At 43.9% G+C, this 20758-nt stretch overlaps 1 protein-coding gene across 1 annotated transcript; it reads left to right on the top strand.

Moving 5' to 3' along the window:
• The first annotated feature begins 4348 nt into the window (after positions 1-4348).
• On the top strand, positions 4349-18043 carry atosb (atos homolog b). The gene is made up of 8 exons (XM_006626677.3): positions 4349-4565; positions 5230-6603; positions 10114-10172; positions 10836-10935; positions 11260-11418; positions 12230-12298; positions 12988-13187; positions 13296-18043. The coding sequence occupies exons 2-8, from the start codon at positions 5416-5418 to the stop codon at positions 13447-13449; spliced, it is 1929 nt and encodes a 642-aa protein (XP_006626740.2). The 5' UTR covers positions 4349-4565; positions 5230-5415; the 3' UTR covers positions 13450-18043.
• Positions 18044-20758: the final 2715 nt, after the last annotated feature.

The following is a 20758-nucleotide window of genomic DNA, read 5'->3' as shown; positions in this document are numbered from 1 at the left end:
AGTATATGAAAGCAGTCTGTGCTGAGACAGATGTGTTATCTGTATAGATACAGTAAATTAATCAGGGTTCTGTATGTGGTTGGTCTACTTTTCTGATAATGATCCTTGTTTTGCCTGATAAATATGGCCAGCCTTTCAAGCAGCAATTCATCAGCTCACCTCACAGGTCCTGCCTCAGTTCATTCCTTCCTAGTATAAGTCAGTGGGGGGAATCCATTGTAACCGATTGCACTTTAGCCCTTCATGCAAATTGGAGATAAATCTTTATCATTGGTGCATTCTTTCCAAAATTGAGATAATACAGCCCACTATACAGGTGCTAAAGGGAACGGAGCCCTGCCTTGAAAATGAATTTTTAATTTTGTAATAGTTTAATTGCGTGTAGCACTTAAGTTGAGTATAATTCTGAAAGCATCATATTTCACTCTGTAATCTCTTGTGTTCTGTCTTGTATACCCAGTAAGGTGTAAGGCCTTCCCAGTATTTCAGTTTAAAGGCCTATGCAGGCCTATGACCTAGTGCCTGAGTAAATTAGATTGTGATTTAGGTGTTTATTTTTGGTCACATGACATCCCTTTGGCCTGTAGTTTCCCCAGTTAAAAACCCTTAAACTCCACTATAAATACACCACAAAGTGAGCTGCATTTCACTTCACATCACCACTGCTGAGTGTTTTGCCTTCTCAGTCTGTCGGGCACAGTTTACAGGCAGCGCTGATCACTAATTCCAGAGCTCGAATTTCAGTTCCCGCAGTTCACCGGCGCGTTTACGATACGGCTGCACATTTCTTTTTGCCAACTGGTAAAAGAGACGTCCTGACACTCCATTCAAAGGAACAGAGAGGTATGTGGTTTACAGTAGTCAGAGCTGTAATAAAGGCAATAATGTTCAAATTCATTACTCTGGGAGAAGAGCTTAAGACTTCCTACGTTGGGATCTAGGAAAGAGGCAGTGATTGCTAATTTGAGTATTGAAGGGGGATGTCTCATCTTAAAATAATCGCTCAGTCTTATTGAAAGGTAAATCAGTGTGTATCCTCTTGTACCTCTCAGCCAGCCGCCTTGCAAGTCTCCCAGCTGTGGCTAAAAATATCCTATATCCTAGTCTTGAAGTTCAACCCCCATGGGTCCTTCCTCACCCCACCACTCACTCAAAAGGGGCTACTGGTGCTGGCTAGGCATGTCAGAGCCACTCAGTCTGCTCCCAGCTGTAGCTGTGGGCAAGGACCAGATCTGTGGTGGAGGATCCGTGTCTGTAGTGCAGAGAGAGCAGAGAGAAACAGGCCCCTGTCCTCACAGACACTGCCAGTGTGTAGCCGCCTGTGTCTGGCAGCCCTGACAACTAGAGCCCTCTGCTCAGGTGGGTTCTGTGTATAGGGCTGCTATTAGAAAATCATCACTATTAGGGGGAGGGAGTCCACGTTCACCCTTCTTCTCTCTAAAGACAGAGCTTTTTGATGCTGTGATCCCTGAGTATTCCTCTGGGAAGATGTGCTTTGTGCATGATTAGGAGTCTTCATCTGCAATTATATCAGAGGGGTGTAGTCTGGGGGGCACTGTGAATCAGAACCCTCTGTGTGTGCATGCCTATATTCACACACACAAAGACACAAACACATTCTTTCCAATCCGTTTTATTTGACAGCTGTGAATGTATTATGACAGCGTGCATATCCATAAAGGAAGATGCATGGTTTTTCTTTAACATGAAGACATGCCCTTGCTGACTTGTAGGCAAATTTTCTGAATTGTGCTCGTTAGTCATAACATCAATAAACTGCTGTTGCTAACAGCATTTGCAATTGTTAACATGCCTGGAGCACATTGACAGAACTGCAGTACCATGCAGAATTTCTTGCACTTTCCCTGTAGCTGTCATTTGAAAACACTGTGCAGTGCACATACAGTAATAAAAACAGCATTGGCTTCAGTCTGTCACTTTCATTACAACCTTTTCAATCCAATTAGATGCTTTCAGACGTCAATGTACATTTATTTCACATAGACAATAGCATACTAATTTAGAAATCTAAATTAGTATTTAGATTCCTTTTTCCGTGATCTTAAGGACAATATCCTCCTTAACAAGCTTTGGTCTAACTTAAATATACTAGTTAAATCATGTGAACTATTGTGGCAGAGGGTTTTTACTGTGTGTGTCATATTAAGAGACTGGAGTGCAGTAGAAATTGTGTCCTAGTTTTATGGTAAATAAAGCAAAAAAAATAATCATGTGCTCAAAGAAATATTGTTACAAATTCATATAATATCTACATTGCATTTAGTTTACCAGCATTTTTTCTTGTAAAAGGGGAGAAAAAAACAGAAAATTGCAAAATCAAAAAGAAACATGCAAGCTTACTTTAACTCTTAAACTAGAACGCTGAAAGATTTATGTGATGCATCACAACTTGTTGTTTTCTCATAAGGAAGAAACAGGATGCAGCTTAACGCAGTATAGCTCATTATGCTGTGAACTTCTGTATTTTCCCGTTTCATTTGGTACATCTTTTGGCTTAACCACACATGGATGCCCTTGAGCGCAAATGAATTTGTGCCTCTTAAATTCCTATTTAAGGATGCTATACTTGACTGTGATGGATAGCAGGCAATTGCTGTAATCTGCTGTACGGAGACGGTGAAATTGGTTTCTCAAACTGAATTTCAAAGCCAGGGTTTTTGCTGAACTGCTGATTTTCTGCATAGTGGAATCCACCCTATCTGTGCTTTTGTTTGTTTGTTTGTTTGTTTTTTCTTTATCCTACTAGAAAGGAGCGCTGGTGATATTATCACAGCTCTTGTAAATACAAACTTGGATATACAAACTTTGGTTAAATATTCACATTTTGCATTGATTAATCATTTTTTTCTTTTCTTGTGTTTTCGGCTGTAGTGTTGGATTTCCATCTCCTTTTTCATTGCAATTGTGACTTCTCTCTCCTTGCTCACACCCGCCACAGCAAATTTGTACATGGCCTCTTCACACACTTGGTATAAAACATGGAGGAAAACACAGGGACAAAAACGAGACCCTTTATTATTCCATGATGGAGACTAATATGTAGTGGAAAGCCGGTATGTCTTTCTGTTGGGGTCTTTAGCATCCTGACACAGGCTCTTATCTCAGAAATGTAGCAGCAAGAAGTCAGTTTAAGAGACTCGATGAAACCCTCTCGGATCAAATTCCAGGATGTTGCCTCACAACTCGCCGTGGAAAGATAATTCCAGGTGTTTTCATGCCAGTTAAGGGGATCCGGGCTCCAGGACTGGGGAGAAAACTGCAGGTGGATGGGTTACTATTGTGGAAGTCGACCTGTCCTCGTTTTGGCAGGCAGACCATGTCTTGTTTCTGAGTTGGAAGAACACAAAAGGCCTGTTGTCGCGGGGGCTGACTCTACCCCCCCCTCCCCTGGTCCCTGTCCAACCAGAGAGAGTAACTGCCACATGAGGCAGGCGTGCTGTCTGGAGACCGAGGAGCCCAAGGCACGCAACAACCTTTGCGGACTGAATTAATGGAGGACGGAAACAGAGCAGAGCCAGAGTGGGGCGCTGAGAACTGGAAGCGAGTGTGGCCTTAACGTTTAGAAATGAGATACCTGAAGGCACGTGGTTTTAGTCAGGTTCGTCACGCAGACTTTGTGTGTGTTTTGACGAAGAGGGAAAGGGTGAGGATGTTTCCTCGGGGATGAAGCCGAGGCAGTGGAACATACAGTAGGAAGGTTTAGAAGGTAGGATTGGTAGGCAGTGTGACCAAATGGCTAAAGCTCAAATGCAGACGCAGAGAAGCAGGGTTCCAGAGAATACACGAAGGCTCAGTGCGAAGTAGTTATAAGGAACAAGGAGGCTGCCTGACGGTTTTAACCCAACTGTTAATCAAGTCATTTCAGAATTGCTGTTCAACTTTGTCACACCCCGTGTGTTCTCTGCTACGGCACTTCTTGGGGGTTTTCTTATTAAAAAAAAAAAGTCTGCCGAGAAACTTCCATCCCCATGCGTGTTTTCACTCCTGTTTGTTGTTTTGATCCCAGGTGTTTCCACTGGAATGAGTGCCTAATTATGAGGCCAGAACACGGTGCCTACCGGCCTCATGCCCAGGCATCTGGAAGGACACTGCTGACTCTGAGGGGGAGGGAGTGGATGTGGGTGCCAGCTACCTGCTTCTTACCTGTCCTTTATACCGCCCCCAGACCTCAGTGATGCCTACCCCACGGTACGTGAGCTTGATTACCGGCTGCGGATCTCTACACTACTGGTACAGCGACTGTAGCCGTGTGCTCCTGCTCCTCCAGTCAGTCTTGCAGTCCTGCCGGTCCTGATCCCTCTGTGCTCCGCTCTGTCTTCCAGGGAGTGTGTCCCGGTGCTGTGCTGATCCTGCTGCCCCCCCGCCCCCCCCCCGCCCTGCGCCAGCCTGTCCTGGGATGGTGTTGTTGGCTCAGCCAGGACGCGCTGGCAGCTGTGGGGATGGACGGGCTCCGAGGGTAGTGGCAGGGGGCAGAACGGCGGTCCCAGGTGGCAGGAGGCACAGCAGAGACCGAACTAGGCAAGGAGGGGAGCACAGGAGGAGCGGTATGAGAACAAAGTGACCACACTTCGCCCTGAGGAGCCTACGATAACATCCACAGGGCCCTCAGATCAACCAGCAATATCTTATTGTACTGGCTTTAAACAAGAACAAGTCATATTAGGGTGTTTTATTAGTTTATTACAGCAGTTTACGCATTTGAATTTCTTGCATTTACAGTATTATGTAGCCACGCACTAAGAGTGCAGGAACTCAGTCGGCGTTACAGCTAGCAGTACAAACCAGGCAGATGAGGCGAAAAGAAGACTCGCCTATACTGGATTAATTTCAAGAAATACTGTAGTATTAATGTTTAGCAAACCAGAAAATACAGAAATGTTAACGGATATTACCAAAGATAAAATAACCAAAGCTGTGACATATCATACGACTGGACACAGATAAAGGCTTGTGCAGTACTATACAGGCAGTAATATTAATTTGTTCAAGATTTATGTATTAACTGAATGAAGGACACCTACAGAACAAGTACTATTAGGTAATCTGGGCCATTATAAAGAAAAACACAAATTTAAATCAAGGATAAGGTGGTGGTTATATGGACCGAAGGGTTAATTTTCACAAGGGTTCATGTAATATTACATAACTTAGGAGTGTAACTTGTCTTCCTGATCACACGGTGTAGATTCGTTTTTTGCTCTTTTGCAGGTACTGTGCTGCTATGCTCCCATAACAAAGTATCTCCACTGTGAGAAGTGACTCGCTGCTGACTCCTGGAATGGAGTAGTAGTCCTGAATCATTTTGCACATTAAATACTTGATTATCGTATACTATTTCTTACTTGATCTGGTGCACATAAAACAAACGAACGACACAATCAAACTGAAGGAACGATGAGACACATCCACGTGGAAATTGCACGGAAGGAGGCTCCGGTGGAGGTGGCTGCCCAGGAGGGGGACCTACCCCTCCCGAATGCCCAGAGGGGAGGCCTGGACTCGGGGTCAGGTCAAGGACTTCTCCGCCCGTTTGGGGAGAACGAGATCAAACTGCAAAAGGTGTACCAGCTGTCCATCTTCTCCCAGCTGGGGGGGTTCTCCGACACCGGAGGCCAACAGAAAGCTGAGAAGCAGGCTGTAAAGAGGGGCCTGGCAGATCCATACTCCGATCCCAAGCGATTGCTTTTGCCTGGGCACGGTGCGGACACCTGGCCTGACTCCCCCGGCATCCCCGACCTGCCCGGCCAAGAGTCCGAGCTAGGGCCCCCCCTGGAGTTGCTGCAAGACGAAAACGCAGTGGTGTGCGGCTCGGGCCAGCACTTCTCCCACACCGCCACATGTGTGATCGAGCACAAGGACTGCGCCTCGGGCAGAGAGTCGGGCCCGGCGGCGGGGAGGCGCTCTCTCCCTGTGCCTCTCGCCAGCCCGATGGCCAGACGCCTTTCAGAGCACAACCAGGACCGGCTGCTCCAGAGCAGGGAGGACTCGATCTCCCCCCAAAACCCGTACTCGTCTGCTGGCCGAACTCAAGACCCTGCACGGCTGTGTGATGCTTCTGCCTCGGCCAGCCTGCCAACAAGCGAGCTAGACCCAGCAGGAGAGCCGGGAGATGGCGTTCCCGCCCAGCGGAAGAGTGGGAACTCAGTGGCACAGGCCAACGGAGCCTTGCTGGAGGAGCAGGCGTTCAGCAATGGTGATCGCAGAGACTGGACACAGGTTCCTGCTTCCACAGCGGTGTCTCCGGGCAGAGATGTAGGCTCAGAGGTGAGTGTTGAGCTGTTGCCCCCAGAGCAAGGACACTCCACCAACGGCCTGGCCTCGGCGGAGAAGACGCCCTGCAGCTCCAGACGGCCAGGCCCTTCCTCCTCCTCCTCCCCCGGCCCCAGCAGCTGCCCCGCCAAGAGGAAGCTGCTGGCTCCCAGCGACACGGGCGAGTCCTGCTCCGAGGACGAGGGTCCCTCCACCTCCAAGAGGAGCCGCCTCTCTCTGCCCCACGGGGTCACCGTGTCCTGCCGGAGCACGGACGCCAAGGCCGCCCCCTTCTGGAACCACTTGCTGCCGTCAGCCCGGGATCGGCCCAAGGTGAGAGAACCTGGGCAGCTGCCCAGTGTTGGCCCTGTTGAAAAGAACTGAACTGTTCAGTCGAGGCTCTTACTAATTACAGCCAACAGCCATATCACCCTGCAACTCACAACTGGCAGCCCCACTGAAGCTCAGCAGGTGTGAGCCTGGTCAGTACCTGGATGGGAGACCTCCTGGGAAAAACTAAGGTTGCTGCTGGAAGAGGTGTTAGTGGGGCCAGCAGGAGGCGCTCATCCTGCAGTCTATGTGGGTCCTAATGCCCCGGTATAGCGATGGGGACACTGTACTGTAAAAAGGCACCGTCCTTCAGATGAGATGTAAAACCGAGGTCCTGACTCTCTGTGGCCAAGTTTCCCATTGTCCTTTATCAGTCACGGCCTCCTAATAATCCCCCTCTATGAATTGGCTTTATTACTCTGCTCTCCTCCCCACTGGTAGCTGAGGTGTGGTGAGCGTTCTGACGCACTATGGCTGCCGTCGCATCATCCAGGTGGGGCTGCACATTGGTGGTGGTGGAGGGGATCCCCATTCCTTTAAAGCACTTTGAGTGGAGTGTCCAGAACAAATGCTATTTAAGTGTAAGCAATTATTATGAACCCCTGTGCCTCTTATTGTATTTATATATTTGGCATTTCTAATATTATCAAGGGCCATTTTTTTTAAATGTAGTTTAAATCTCTCCAGTCACTCAGTGCTGTGAAATTGTAACTGAAAAATACAATTGAAATTGTAATTGAAATTGTAAATTGTAAATTGAGAGAATTCTCTCTTGTCTGCAATCAAGGTCATTGAGAACAACTCGTTTTCACCCTGCCATATGGTTACAGTCTTTTTGACATGTCTTTCCACAAATAATGTCAGTTGACTGTTTGCCACAAGGTTTACAAAGTCTAGAAATTAAACAGTTGTTTCTCAATGCATTCTTCACCTAGTTCAAAATGAGCTTTGTAACTTGACTACCCTTCCAAATTTAAATAAGCGTTTGTGTTCCTCATGTTCCATGTTACCACAATTCAGCTGAGGAATTTCCCCATTGGATAAGCTTCAAATCAAAATCCCATGTCGAGATACAAGGCACTTTAAAAAAACTGGATCCTTTGGATATGGGCATAATTGACTAACACTGGTTTGTGATTTGCTCTCAGTGGATTGGAGCTGTCTTGTAAAATATACATTTTTGCAAGACCTTAATTTAGGACTTTGCTACAGCTCAACTCTCTGCAGTTTGTGTGTTTTTGAATTCTTTATTTTACCAGATCACATTGGTTGAATTTAAAGGGTCAGGGGCTGACACAAGACTGATAAAAAAGTAAGAGTAAGATAAGATAAGATCACTTTATTGGCCATACACAATTTCTTGTATTAGGAATTTGTCTTTTTCACATACCCCTACTTGTTCTCCACGAAACACACAGACAGAGAGAAGCTTGGGGTCAGAGCGCAGGTCAGCCATTTATAAGGTGCCCCTGGAGCAGCTGGGGTTAAGGACCTTGCTCAGGGGCTCAACGGAGTAGGATTCCTCTGCCGGTCGCGGGATACGAACTGGCAACCTTCCGGCCACAGGCGCAGATCCTTAGCCACAGAGCCACCGCATCGCTCCTAGGAAGTAAAAAAAAAAAAAAGACATAAAAAGACATCTAGCCCACACAAAGACTGCACTCCAGCAATTCTAATATTGTGGATTTTCTGTAGGAGAGAATAGAGAGATTGAGCTAATGGGATGCAGAGTTTGAAAGGACCCTCAAAGGTGATTTGGAGGTGTATCATTGAGGGACTTTAGCAGCGCACGCTGCTCTTTGCAGTATCATGCTACATGGCAGGCTCTGAAACCCAGAATATAGACATGGGGTTATATAATAAAGGGTGGGCTTGAGAAGTTTAAATTCAGTAATATTTCCTTAGGTGATGCTGTGTAATATCAGTTACACAATGCATGTCCATAAAATGAGTCAAATCTGATCTTTGTCATTTGTAAAGTATGGTGAAGTGGGTACACCATGGGTACTACAGGTGACCTTTTGTCACGGTTTTCTTTTTGGCTCTGTTCTTTTCAGTTACCCTTCAGGAGAACACTGAGCATTATGTCTCTAGAACTCCTGTTGTCCACACTGATATTTTGTTTCTTTCCAGAATGTTTGGCTGCACCCAGATTTTTCTTTCCTTTTCAAGGCAGCCTCTAAAGACTGCAGTACACGCAGTACCATTTCACGAGGCAGATGAGGGCTGCTTTTCTTTCATCCTAGAACGTGCAGCGTGAACCCAGAATAAAGCCCATTGACGGGGGCTTTGTTCCAAAGCCTACAGCATTCCTATACAAAGTGCAGCCCTTTCTGGATTCTAGGTTGAAATATATCATATTGTATTCCCCAAAAAAAAAGTGGGGGGATGTAGATAAATGCCATATTCCTTTTTCTGGAGAAGAGCTTTAATAGCTTAAAATTTGCTCTGCTAATGTGTCAGGGGAGTGAAGGGAGAGCTGGTCTTCTGCTGACTTTGACAGAGCTTAGTGGCCAGTGAGCAGGCAGTGTGAAAAAAGAATGGTGGCCGAACTATGAGGCGGGCCTGGCTGAGGGTATAATGAGCAGTCTGGCCTTGAGTGATGCCTATGACCTGGGACATAGACTGTTTTTACATGTAAGTACAGTACTACTGTGGGAACCGCAGCTATCGGTTGAGGGAAAATACATACTTCTTAGATAGGACTTTATACAGTTTCAGTTATTTGTGCCAGCGGCTTTAATAAAAACAAGTTTTGTAAATGCATAGTTCAAATTTCGAATTGTACTGTTCTGGTTTTCGTTTTTTTTTCCTGCCGTTTTTTTGTTTCATACAAGAAGCAGTAATTGCTATAAAAAATCCAAATGCTAAGTACATCAGTGTAGACACTGATGATAAATGTAAGCATGCCAAATGTAAGCACAGAATTTGTTCAGCCAAGTTGCAGGTAATGAAAAGCCTTAAATGCATTTTTTGTTTATTTGTTTTTAATATTGCTCTGAAAGAACATGCAGCTTATACTTAGTAGTAGACTCCTCAGTATATAAAGCACTGTTATTAATTCATTTCAGAACTTGGGAAGAACCAAAGATTTTTTTTTTGCCTCAATACATAATTTGAGACTGAATGTTGTGAGTTAAATCCATCAAGTTGATAAATTGGGGATCTCCCAGCACACATAACAAATAATCTGTTTTCAGTCATTTTCATAAAGAGGAATGATTAAGTCTTCTACAGCACTACTCTTCTTAATGAATTATTACCTTAAATAGTGTTTTCCTTTTTATCTTTAACTGTGCTTTCTAAGGACTCTCAGAAGAAATGGTGAATTAATTTGTTGGCGATTAAATTTAATTAATACAGCATGAGTTTCCCACTGAACAAACAGCAGTCTGGAAGACTTACCTGCCACAGTGCACTAACAGACAGTGGTATTGTTCGCCCAGGAGGTAATTCTGAGCAGGCCTGTTAGAAAGTGGCCCAAGTTCTCAGTCTGTCTCTTTTCCCTTGCAGAGCTCTTCGGATTGCACTAGTGTGAACAGGAGACTGAAAAGTGCGCTTCGGCCAAAATCGTGAGTATTGGTTCATATTAAGAAGTGATCTTCTACCTCAGTACAGAAAAAGCAAGTGCAGTTGCTTTGGATAAACTACCCATCGATTCTGTTTATTTTAGTCTTGAGGCTTGTTTTTATTTGGAGTCTGAACTTCCTAAACATAAAAGCAGTGGGCCTGAAAATTATTAATATAAATTATTTCAAGAAGCTTGTGTGAAATACCCTGATCCAGCTTGTATGCTGCCTAACTGCCGAAAGGACGCATCCTGTTGATGGTGTAAGGACTGCAGAAGACTCTCAGACATGGCTTGATGGATGTTAATCGCATCCTTGAATTTAAGAAGCGTGAGATAGTGTGGTAGTCGATACCCAAAAACTGTGATGGCAGAAAAAATTCATCCCAGTGGTGTTAAATTGGCTTTCACCCTTCCTGTACACTCTGAAGACCTACCTCTTTGTGCATATTGTTGTCATGGAAACTGGGTGACGATGCCTTTTTTTTTCACGCCTGCAACTTCTCCTTCCAGTTTCTGGCTGAATGTCGGCACGTGTTGCACCACGTCCGTAGTGTCTAGCTCAGGTGTAATTTTCAGAGCGGGGGGCAGCGCCCACAGGGCAGCCAGGCCGGTGCGTCGGTGTGCCCGTGTTTCTCAGCGGCCGCGGCTCTGTGTGTCTGTGCAGGAGGCAGCTCCGCAGCTCCAGGCGAGGAGAAGCCAACCGCGCGGTCCGTTCCTGCTGGCCCTCTGCCTCCATCAGCCGCTCCCTGCTGGGCAACTTCGAGGTACTTCGGAACACGGCTGCTGAGGCCGACACTCCCGCATAGAAATATACGTACAGCTCTTAAAACCGAGGCCCACAGGGTGAAGTAGTGCATTCGGACGTGGGGAAATTAAGGTGCAGGAGTGGGAAGACCAAAATATCAGTGTGGAACGCATTTCTTTACATAAGGTCTCGTGGAAACTAGTCTAATAAAGATCACTGGGGGGAGAGTGAACCACCCTCCTCGTTGCTAGGTCGCATTCAGGATGCAGAGCTGAACGACTGATGAGAGACCGATGAGTTCTGTCAGACTAGTGACCGACGGCGGGCGTTCCTGTGCTTCTAGGAGTCCATCTTGAAAGGCCGTTTTGCTCCGTCGGGACGCATCGAGGGCTTCACGGCCGAGATCGGAGCCAGCGGCTCTTACTGCCCACAGCACGCCACCCTGCCTGTGGAGGTCACCTACTATGACACGTCTGAGCACAGCGCCCCCTCCCCTTTCCTGGTAAGATGGCAGTCTGCCTACTGCTGCTGCTGGATATGATGACAAGGATTTGTTGCAAACAGATCATGTGAAAAGATGGTATGAAAAGTAGACCTGCCCATTCTCTCTCCCTCTCCACTATGACAAAGTAAAATGTCTTTACCATACCAGAGAATCACATTCAGTTCTTATTATTTATGTTTTCCCTCGTTAAATTCAATTAGACCTAAGCCAAGTTAGTGAAATAGTTAGGCTTAAGTTTTAATAATATTGTTAATAATATGATGATGATGATGTTATCCGGTCAGTCGGATCCGACTCTCGGCGATTCTATAGGCCATCTCTTGCCACGCTTTCCGGTCTTGGACTTTCCTGTTAATAATATAGTTTCATAATAATGAAATAGCTAGTTCTGTTTTCATGGGCTAATGGACAAATGGGGTGCTTTAGTCGGAAGAAAACTGACTCTTGTTGACACAACCTTGTTATTATATGATATACAGTTTCCTGTCTGGAGTTGTTTTATACTCCAAACCAAAATTGTCATGGGGTACACGACGTTTTGGACTGTGGGTTACACATTCACTTGTGAAATGAACGTAAATGTTTGGATTAAAGGCCAAAAAAGCTGCTTGCGTTTCGGAGCACTGTCATCAAGACACCTTTTCACGAACTCCTTTCGAACGGTCCAGTCTCGATGGTAGTCAGGTCAGCTGTGGGGAGAGCCCCTGAGGTCGGTATCGGTGTGGTCCAGCAGGGTCCTCGGTGCGAGAGTGTGAGCTCGCGGGTGTTGGCTGTGTGCAGCGGCTGTAGATCTGTGATTATCGTTTAGGGTGTGATCCACCTGGAGCCTCTGGGAAAGAAAGGATACAGCGTTCCCAAAGCAGGGACCATCCAAGTGGTGAGTCAGGGAACACAGTTTTTTTTCTTTCCTTTCCTTTCTGTTATATATTTTTCCTTGCCTCAGAGCACAGCACGACGTTTTCAGTTTCCTACACTTTTCCAGTCCAACTGGGTTCAAGGGAAATTGACTTGGATAAAAAAAAACTTGACAAGTTCAGCATAGAATTGCTTATGTAAAAAAACAAACAGTGGTGAGGGTAATTGGCCTTGCTTTGAAGACGCAAAGTTCTATTGTAATCTTCCACAATCCACAATAATTGCATAATTCAGAAGTTTATGGCATTACAAGGTTTCTGCTTCCATACAAATCTGTGCAGATGCACAAGTAAGATGCAAAATAAGAATGGCAGAGAAACAATGATATTATGCATCTTTTACATGTTAACATTTACTTACATATAATCTGGAGTACTTGTTTAAAACCATCCAATTTTAATTTCCACCAGTACTGTTATCCTTCTGGTAGTCTTTTTCTTGATCATGTGAGCCTGCCAGATCTGTTGAGGCAAGTCTTGGCAGTGTTCCCTTTGCTACTCTGCTCTTGCTGGCTCTTCTCAGCTGAATCATCTCGGAAATTACCAGTCATGTTACTGTACCCGGTCATGAGCGATACGCGTTCACACAGGGCAAGCGACAGCAGGTGGTTGTTCGCACTGACAGTGTTTCTTTGTCTCGTCTCACCCGCAGACCTTATTCAACCCCAACAAGACTGTGGTGAAGATGTTCCTGGTGACCTATAACTTCGGGGACATGCCTGTAAACCACATCACCTTCCTGCGCCACCGTATCTTCCTGGTACCTGTGGAAGAAGGAGAGGGACAGGACGAGCAGTCTGAAGCTGGGGCCGCAGACAGGAAGAGAATACTTTGCTACCTGATACACCTCAGGTCTCCACTGCCGGCCGTGCAGCCCTGCTTGTTTTCTCCTCTCTCGTTTTTTTTTTTATTTCACTCTTTTTTTTTAAGGCGAACTAAAATGGTCTTTGTTGTTGACAGATTCCAGAGCTCCAAGTCTGGAAAAATCTACTTGCACGACGATATCCGGCTGCTATTCTCCCGCAAATCCATTGAGGTGGACACGGGGATCCCCTACGAGTTGAAATCTTTCACCGAGGTGCCAAGAAACCCCACGTACTCCCCCCGGGTCTGACAAGTGGTCTCGCTGCCTTCAGGGGACAAGGACTTTGACGAAACAAATCGAAATGAAAACTTGAAAGTCGACAGATAAAAACACAACGGACAAGAGCAGAATGATTCAGACTGCGATTCAGTTTCTGAATTCAGTGTTAACATGCATGCCTTGTAACAAACCTTTTGAGTTCTATGCTAGGGCGGTTTACAGTTTTAGAGCACTGCTCTTCATCCTGTCTTCACCCCCACCCTTCCTGCAGACCAATCGGACAGGGAGCAGGTGGGCCGCTTCAGACATACAGACCCTCTTCAGGAAAGAGAAAAGCGCAGGAACTGCACTGAATCAAACAACAGCTCTAACCCCCTCTTCCTTGAGTCGAATTAGAATCGTGTTAGAATCCTACCCATTTTGGGATTTGGTTGCACGTGTGCCGAAAAGCTTGGAAAAGATGTCTCCCTGGATACAGCCCAGCCATGTTCAGCAGAGGGAGATGGAGAAGCTTCCCAATGCCTTTCACTGCTGAATTGCATTCGTGACATTTTCTTCTTGAAGGAGAAAAAAAAAACACCTTTTGTCCGCCATTATCATTGGTATTTTTGTCAGAATATTGGGTGTTTCTTCCAGGAATAGAAAAGGTCCACCTCAAAGTTAAAAGAATCTGTGGTGAATACTGTGGCTGAATGATGGATACAGTGAAGTCCGTACACAAGAGCCATCAACCGTGACACTTCTCAGGATCGGGAGCTGACAATCTCAGCAGATGGCAAGCTGTGCATGCGCAGGTCAGGGAGAAGGAGAGAGAGGGACATCTGCCAGGAGTGTTCAACCAAAGGATCAACAAAAGAAAAAGTAAAACATATATATATATATGAATCTCTTCCAAAAAGGCTAAAGAACCCCATTAAGCAATAAGCAGTCAACCAAACTGAAAGGTGAGGGCCTGGTCCTTCAACCTTTCCTCCATTCTTATGAAAGATGAGGCTACAAGTAACCACTTTTTCCCCACTCTGCAGTGGATATATTTCTTTACTCCACCTGCATTGACCCTCATCTGACTATAAAAGTCTCCCAATGGCATAACACGGTTCAGTCTCCTGTACAGTAAAACACATTGCTACTCAAAATGGAGCCGCTAAATGGCATTTTACATATAAGAAGAAGACATGACCAAGTGTCAGCTGCAATTAAGAAGCCTTTAGTCAAGGTTTCTGAGATCCTTATATTGAGCAGATTAGAAGTACGAAAGAAAAGTTGGATCACCATGAAGTCCTGACACTCAGACTTCGACTAAAAGCCAAAACGCCAACTCTCTCAGATTTTACAAATCGGCATATGAGAGCATTCACAGAATGAATGATCAGCTTGCCTGGGACAGGTATTTAACCATCTTCCAGCAGGGCGGTCCCCAGTATGAGTACTGCCACCTACACAGCACTGCAAGCATGAATTGCAGCACAGCCCTGTGGGCAAAGGAACCCTTGTACTCCACAGCCTGAGAACAACAGGATTGTCTGTCCTCAAAGACGTCAGCCCTAATCCGTAGCAGGCTCATACAAGCCTTTGGCTTCCCTGTCTCCACCACAGAGACAGGGTCTCTGTTTTTCGTGAAACAGATCTCGCAAAAGGTGCCGATTCTTTCAAACAAAGACAAGCCTTCGTTCTGGAATGAAGAGGTGATTCAGACACTGGTGAATTCTGAGGAAAAAAAAGGTAAAGACTGAGAGCAGCTGTCTAATGTCAACATCGAACGTCTTACCAAGTTGTGAGAAATGCCTTAAACTGCAACATCACATCACAAGAACTACAGATGTTGAAATATCTGTTACCAGGGGATTAACATCACCTCGCTGTTATGTCAATGTGCAGTGAAGCTATGGATTGACTTACAGGTACCATTTCAGATGTGACTGGACACACAGTGTGTTTCGAGGAAGGGGGGAAAAACACTTCTGCTCTGTCCCTGGGGGAGGCAGTTTGAAGAACACTGTGTTGAACTCATTCTGTTAACAGATAAAAAAAAAGGAACTCAACAAAGTAGTATTTAATTTATTTGAGGATGTCTTAAAGCAATACGTGGCGCATCAGAGGGTGCGATGGCGGTAGCCACTGTAGAGGTGGATTTTGTCTGCCTGCTATGTGCTCCGGGGACGATGGTCATGCAGTGTCCTGGGCTGTGAAGAGCAGGGTGGAGTTGGGGGGTATTTCCAGTAAAGCAGGTCACAGGTATGGCACAGGCTGCAATATTAAGCAGCATGTGCCAGTTTTATGAAGAGAATCGGTTCACGATCACTTCTTGAATAAGAATTTTCAATTTGCTGTTAATGAAACAGAAATAGAAGCCTCTGGTGTAGGTGTCTGAACTGGGTACAGGACATGAGTTTAGTTCCAAATGTTAATACTGACCTTGATGTTTTGTTAGGTCTACTCTACCATTTTGATATAGATCCCAGGACCTCATGGTTTATGTATAAGTGTTTTTTTTACTTAAGGGTTTTCCCTAAGTTCCCATTATCTATAGATTTAAAGTAAGGTGGGTGAACAAGTGTCCAGTGTGAGTCTCTGGACTGCTACTGCTACTTGGTGCTAGTGTGTTAACATTGTGAGTTCTGGGTTTGGCAGTTTGAGCTGCCATTATAAAAAAAAGAGTTTATTTAAAAAGCACCTAAATTCTTAAATAAATAAAAGCTTATTTTTCGCTTCATGTGTACACACTGCATGACTTTTTGGAGTAAAAAAAAAAAAACTTCTGCATTGTTCCAGTAATTTTTAGCATTCTCTTTCCCTGGTAACTAAATTTGAAAATGGCCCCCCATTTAGCTGCTTTTAACTGGATAATGTTCTGCTTTGTAACAGCATTATCTACGAAATGTCAGGTAGCTGACTAAGCAACACATCTGCAACACTTTAAACTTTCCCTAAGGCCTGATTACTGACAGATTTACAAAGTTGACAGCATTACTTGTTTTATACCACATAAAAACTAAACCTGACATATTGCATATATTTTGGAAACTAAAGAGGTGACTCATTTGAAACTGCTCTTTTTAATATTAAGTCCAAATCAGCCTTACTATGAATGTGCCAAAGTGCCAAGGAAATCTCTAAAAATGCCACACTGAGTGACTTATACAGTACTTGGCCCACAAAAAGCATACACGCATTGTCTTGATGGATGGTGTCCTGCAGGAATACTGCATAGACCTTGTGTTTGAAGTGAATTCCCAAGCAGGGGTATTTCTACTGTTTTCAAAGACTGGTACTTAATAAACATGTTCTTCTGTGGCAGTCAGTCAGGTTTTCAAAAAGGAATATCATGGCTATTTGAAATATCCTTTTTCCATTTTAATACAATAACACGTGTAGTCTTTTCTGTCAGTGCCGTGGAAAACTTCTTAGATTAGAAAGTATATGAAGTCATGTATTAAGTTCCAATTTTTAAAGAGTTCTGCCCCCATGTGTTCATATCCATGTTGTGCTTGTAAACAGACTCTAAATTTGGAACTTGCCTTCCTTTTACTGATTAACATAATCTGAATGCTGAGAAGCTGCCACCAGGGCTACCCACTTAATCAAGCTAGATATCTTCTCAAATTAGTGTCTAGAGTCAGCACAGGATATCAGCATTCATGGAAAACATCTTGAAATCCATTTAATAATTTAACAGAAAACTAGAGATTTTGTTGATGGTGTCTTTATATCTGAATATATAGACTTTCCTTTATAAAGGTACTTGGTTGTTTTCGTCTATAAAAATAACACTTAGAACTGTGAAGTCCAGAAAGCTCTGTTAAAGTTTGGAGGAGAGCCAGGTAAATGAAAAAATGTGGAATTTGAGAAGAAAAATATGTGCAGCTTGTCAGAAATAGTCACAAGGATATATACTTATATGTATCACTGCACAAACAGAGAAGGATTAAACCCTTTAAATTGTGAGTGCTTCTGAGTATTTCTAAAAGACATTCTGTGGGGGTTCCACAGTGTCCCATTATTAATAGGAAACTGGGGTTATGCTGTTTTAAAGTGTAAGACTTCTACTATCTCAGTTGTAGAATGAGCTGTGTCTATATACAGTATATTTACACCACAGGTAAAATAACTTGCATTTTAACATGGGTGTACAGTACATTACCTACAAATGCCTGTTTTATACTCCGGTTCCTAACAAAAGCAGCAGTGTTAACTTTCTGGTGGTTTCAGGTCTATTACTTCCCCAGAAATGACAGCTGCATACTCCTAGTTAAAGACCTAAGTACTGGAGCAGTTTTACTTAAGTGTAATAATTAAATAATAGTTCAGTGGTATTTTTTCCCTTTACTTGGTCTCTGAAAAGACTCAAATCAGAATAGATTATGATAAATGTGGAGCCTGTGGGATACTTCCATTTCACTTAATGTTTCCAAATTAGTCACCATCTTGAAAAGACACCAGGACAATGCAACCACTGTGTGGGCTTTATAAATCTGAGAGTACTTATTCAAGGTCCTCCACCTGCCTTTTCATATGTTGTGACCTGTGTCCCCTTGCAGCCCTTATTGTTTTAACCATGTCAAGAGTAAATACTTGCAACTTGTCTCTGTGTACAAGATACAATAAAAAGTTAAGTGTTGTCTAACATATGTTGCATATTTCTGTGGAACCTCTGCACAGATAACACATTTTAGTGGTCCAATTCCCTGTTGTATGAACATCATAGCGAAGGTATTCCATGCACTGGGGAACCCCTTCACTTAGTATGATGCAAAATGTGCGCAACCGCTCATATAAAATGGCTTCGGTCTGAAGTTAATTGTATTTTTTATGATAGAAGGCCAACTGAGTGGGTTAACTGGTATAAATCTTCGCCCAAATTGCAGGTTGAGTTCCACATCCAGCAGTTCACACTTCTGTAGATGGGCAGTGCCACTCAGAGATCGTGGCTGTGTGTCTACAGGGGTTATTTACAATATTTTCAGGCAAAGCCAGCAGTAGCTGTGACTTCTGCACTTGGCACCTAAGCTGCTTCTGTTCCTAGCTCTTAAAAGCAGACTCGTCTGATGGCCTGGTGGAAATGTACGGCAATTCTAATTTTTTAGAGTGAATAACAATAGTTAAATACCCAGATTTCTAGCAGTATAAATGAGAAAGCAATTGCCAATTATAAGATGTAAAATGAAAAAGACATCTTTTAAACCATCCCTAATCCTTTGTCTCCTTGAAGACTGAAAGAGTCCTTTTGATTTGTGACAGCCTTCATTGTGATCATTATGCCTGTTAAACAGTGCAAACGTAATTATATGCTGAGTACAATGCAATATGCAGCCGGAGTGACTCAAGAGAGATTTGCAGTTTTGTTTGCAAACTCCCTTGAGACCACATTGCCATGCACAGACAGATATTTCATGAAGAAAAGGGGAACAAAGATGGGAAGGTCTTATACATCAAACTTTAATCTCAAGTAAAATCTACTTTTAATGATATTTAATTGCCGTAAAACCTCAACTTAATAAGATGCTTGCCTGAAATTACAACCATAAAGATCGTTAAATGCAACAGCTCACGATGAATGCGAAAATTACTAAGGATGCATAATACCAGCATCTGTAAAAGACAGGACTTTTAACAAAATACAATGTGGGAAGCCAAATTTATTGGGAGTTTGGAGGTGAAATAAAAGTGATGTGCAGTATGCAGAGTTTTAGGCATGGGTAGTTCTCGCAGAATAGCAGGGGATGTAGGCCATCTTGATCAAACTGAAGACAGTGTGAGGAATATGTCAAAATGCACTAGAGTAGTAACCACAAGCACACTTGTAGCCAAGTTGGATAAACCACAAACTTGTTGGCTCTCTGTGTATTTCTGCTATATGTACAAATGTAATATATTTTCCATTTCTTATTTTACCGTGCTATCGAAATGTTGATAACAGACTATAGATTTGACGCATACAATACACGTAAGCTGTGTAATTTTGCACACTGTGGCAGACTACCCAGGACAGTCACCTACCAAACACTTTGGTAGTAGTTCCGTTTTGTTTTTTATCCATTAAATAAAGCCAGCAAGGTCAATCACATTGGTTTTGGGTGTTAATCCCCATCTGTGATTCATGGAACTGAAAGTGAAGGTCCAGATTTCTTTTTTGGCATTGTTTCAGGGATAAAAATAAATGGAATCAAAACCTAACCTAAACTCCTAGGACGGCTAACTTTGCTTACCCACCATCAAATCTTTCCTAACCCAAGGTGGCTACCTCTGCTGCTCTCTGATCTGCTGAACCAACCAACACCCATATAAGACAAAGGCATGTGAGAATTCCAACATTACATTCGCTTAATATAGTGTCATTGTAACTAAATGGAATCAGTCTCTTTGAGATGGTGTTTACAGCACCCTCTAGTGACAGCCCCATTGTCATTACATGCTCTTGTCCTAAACCAAAGTTTATTATTCTGTAGAGTATTGTACTGTATACCACTGCTTTCAGGTTTATCTAGAGATTATTGGCTAATACAATATACCACCCAGTCCTCTTTATACTGATTATTCTGTCTTGCAGTGCAATCTATATTGATCAGAAATAGCAGTCCAATGTCTTTTGCTGCTTTCCTCCTTGCAAATCAAGCTGCTCACAGCCTAGTTTCACTCCTCGGGCTGACTCAGGCTGGACTGTCCTGATGCCTGGTGTTGAATTCATTAACCTTTCCACCTTTACTGCACACCTCCACGTCACCTGCTGCCAGAATATCTGAAACAAACAAAAATCCACCTTTATGTTATGTTGCTACCGTAGATATTTGGCTATTCAACGGGGAAGTGCTGCTATTGTATGTACCCCCAGTTGAATTTTTTGTAGCAGCTGTAAAGCCTATAATAATATTATTTCCTACATAATTCCATGTGAAAACCAGCTCCACCTTGTGCAGTTTTTCAGAGGCAAGTGTGTTAATGGAGGCTACAGGATATGTACAATCTATGCCTGGCTGCGTTGCCTGAAAAAATGCCTGATTTGTGCTGAACCGCCGTGTGGTGCTTCTTAAAGGCAACAAGAACCTGGACAGCAAGAGTGCACTTCCAAGAGTGTGGCACTTCCACTGAGCAAGGCCAGAGGAAGGCAGGAAGGAAAAAAAAGACATCCTAGTTCTGTAGCGCTCGAATCTTGAGTCTCCGGTCTTCAGCTCTCTGTTGCTCAATGACCTGCTCAGTTGCTCAGTTAGAGGATACCTTATAGTTTAGAGTTTTCTTTCCAATTGGTGCCTGAAATTACGGATTTAATTAGAGCAACGGTATTTACTAATGCTCTGTAGTCATGCAATATCGGCTGAATCAAATACCAGGAGAGATATTGACA

The sequence above is a fragment of the Lepisosteus oculatus genome, chromosome 3, assembly GCF_040954835.1.
Source record: "Lepisosteus oculatus isolate fLepOcu1 chromosome 3, fLepOcu1.hap2, whole genome shotgun sequence".
NCBI classification, from domain to species: domain Eukaryota; kingdom Metazoa; phylum Chordata; class Actinopteri; order Semionotiformes; family Lepisosteidae; genus Lepisosteus; species Lepisosteus oculatus.
The sequence above is the reverse complement of the archived record's forward strand: the minus strand, read 5'-3'. Positions and strand labels throughout refer to the sequence as shown.

Excerpts from the sequence above, each read along its gene's own strand:
- atosb (XM_006626677.3), top strand. The coding sequence starts at position 5,416 with ATGAGACACATCCACGTGGAAATTGCACGGAAGGAGGCTCCGGTGGAG. Across the intron at positions 12,299-12,987 it reads AAGCAGGGACCATCCAAGTG|ACCTTATTCAACCCCAACAA; the intron begins GTGAGTCAGGGA and ends TCTCACCCGCAG. Across the intron at positions 13,188-13,295 it reads TGCTACCTGATACACCTCAG|ATTCCAGAGCTCCAAGTCTG; the intron begins GTCTCCACTGCC and ends TGTTGTTGACAG.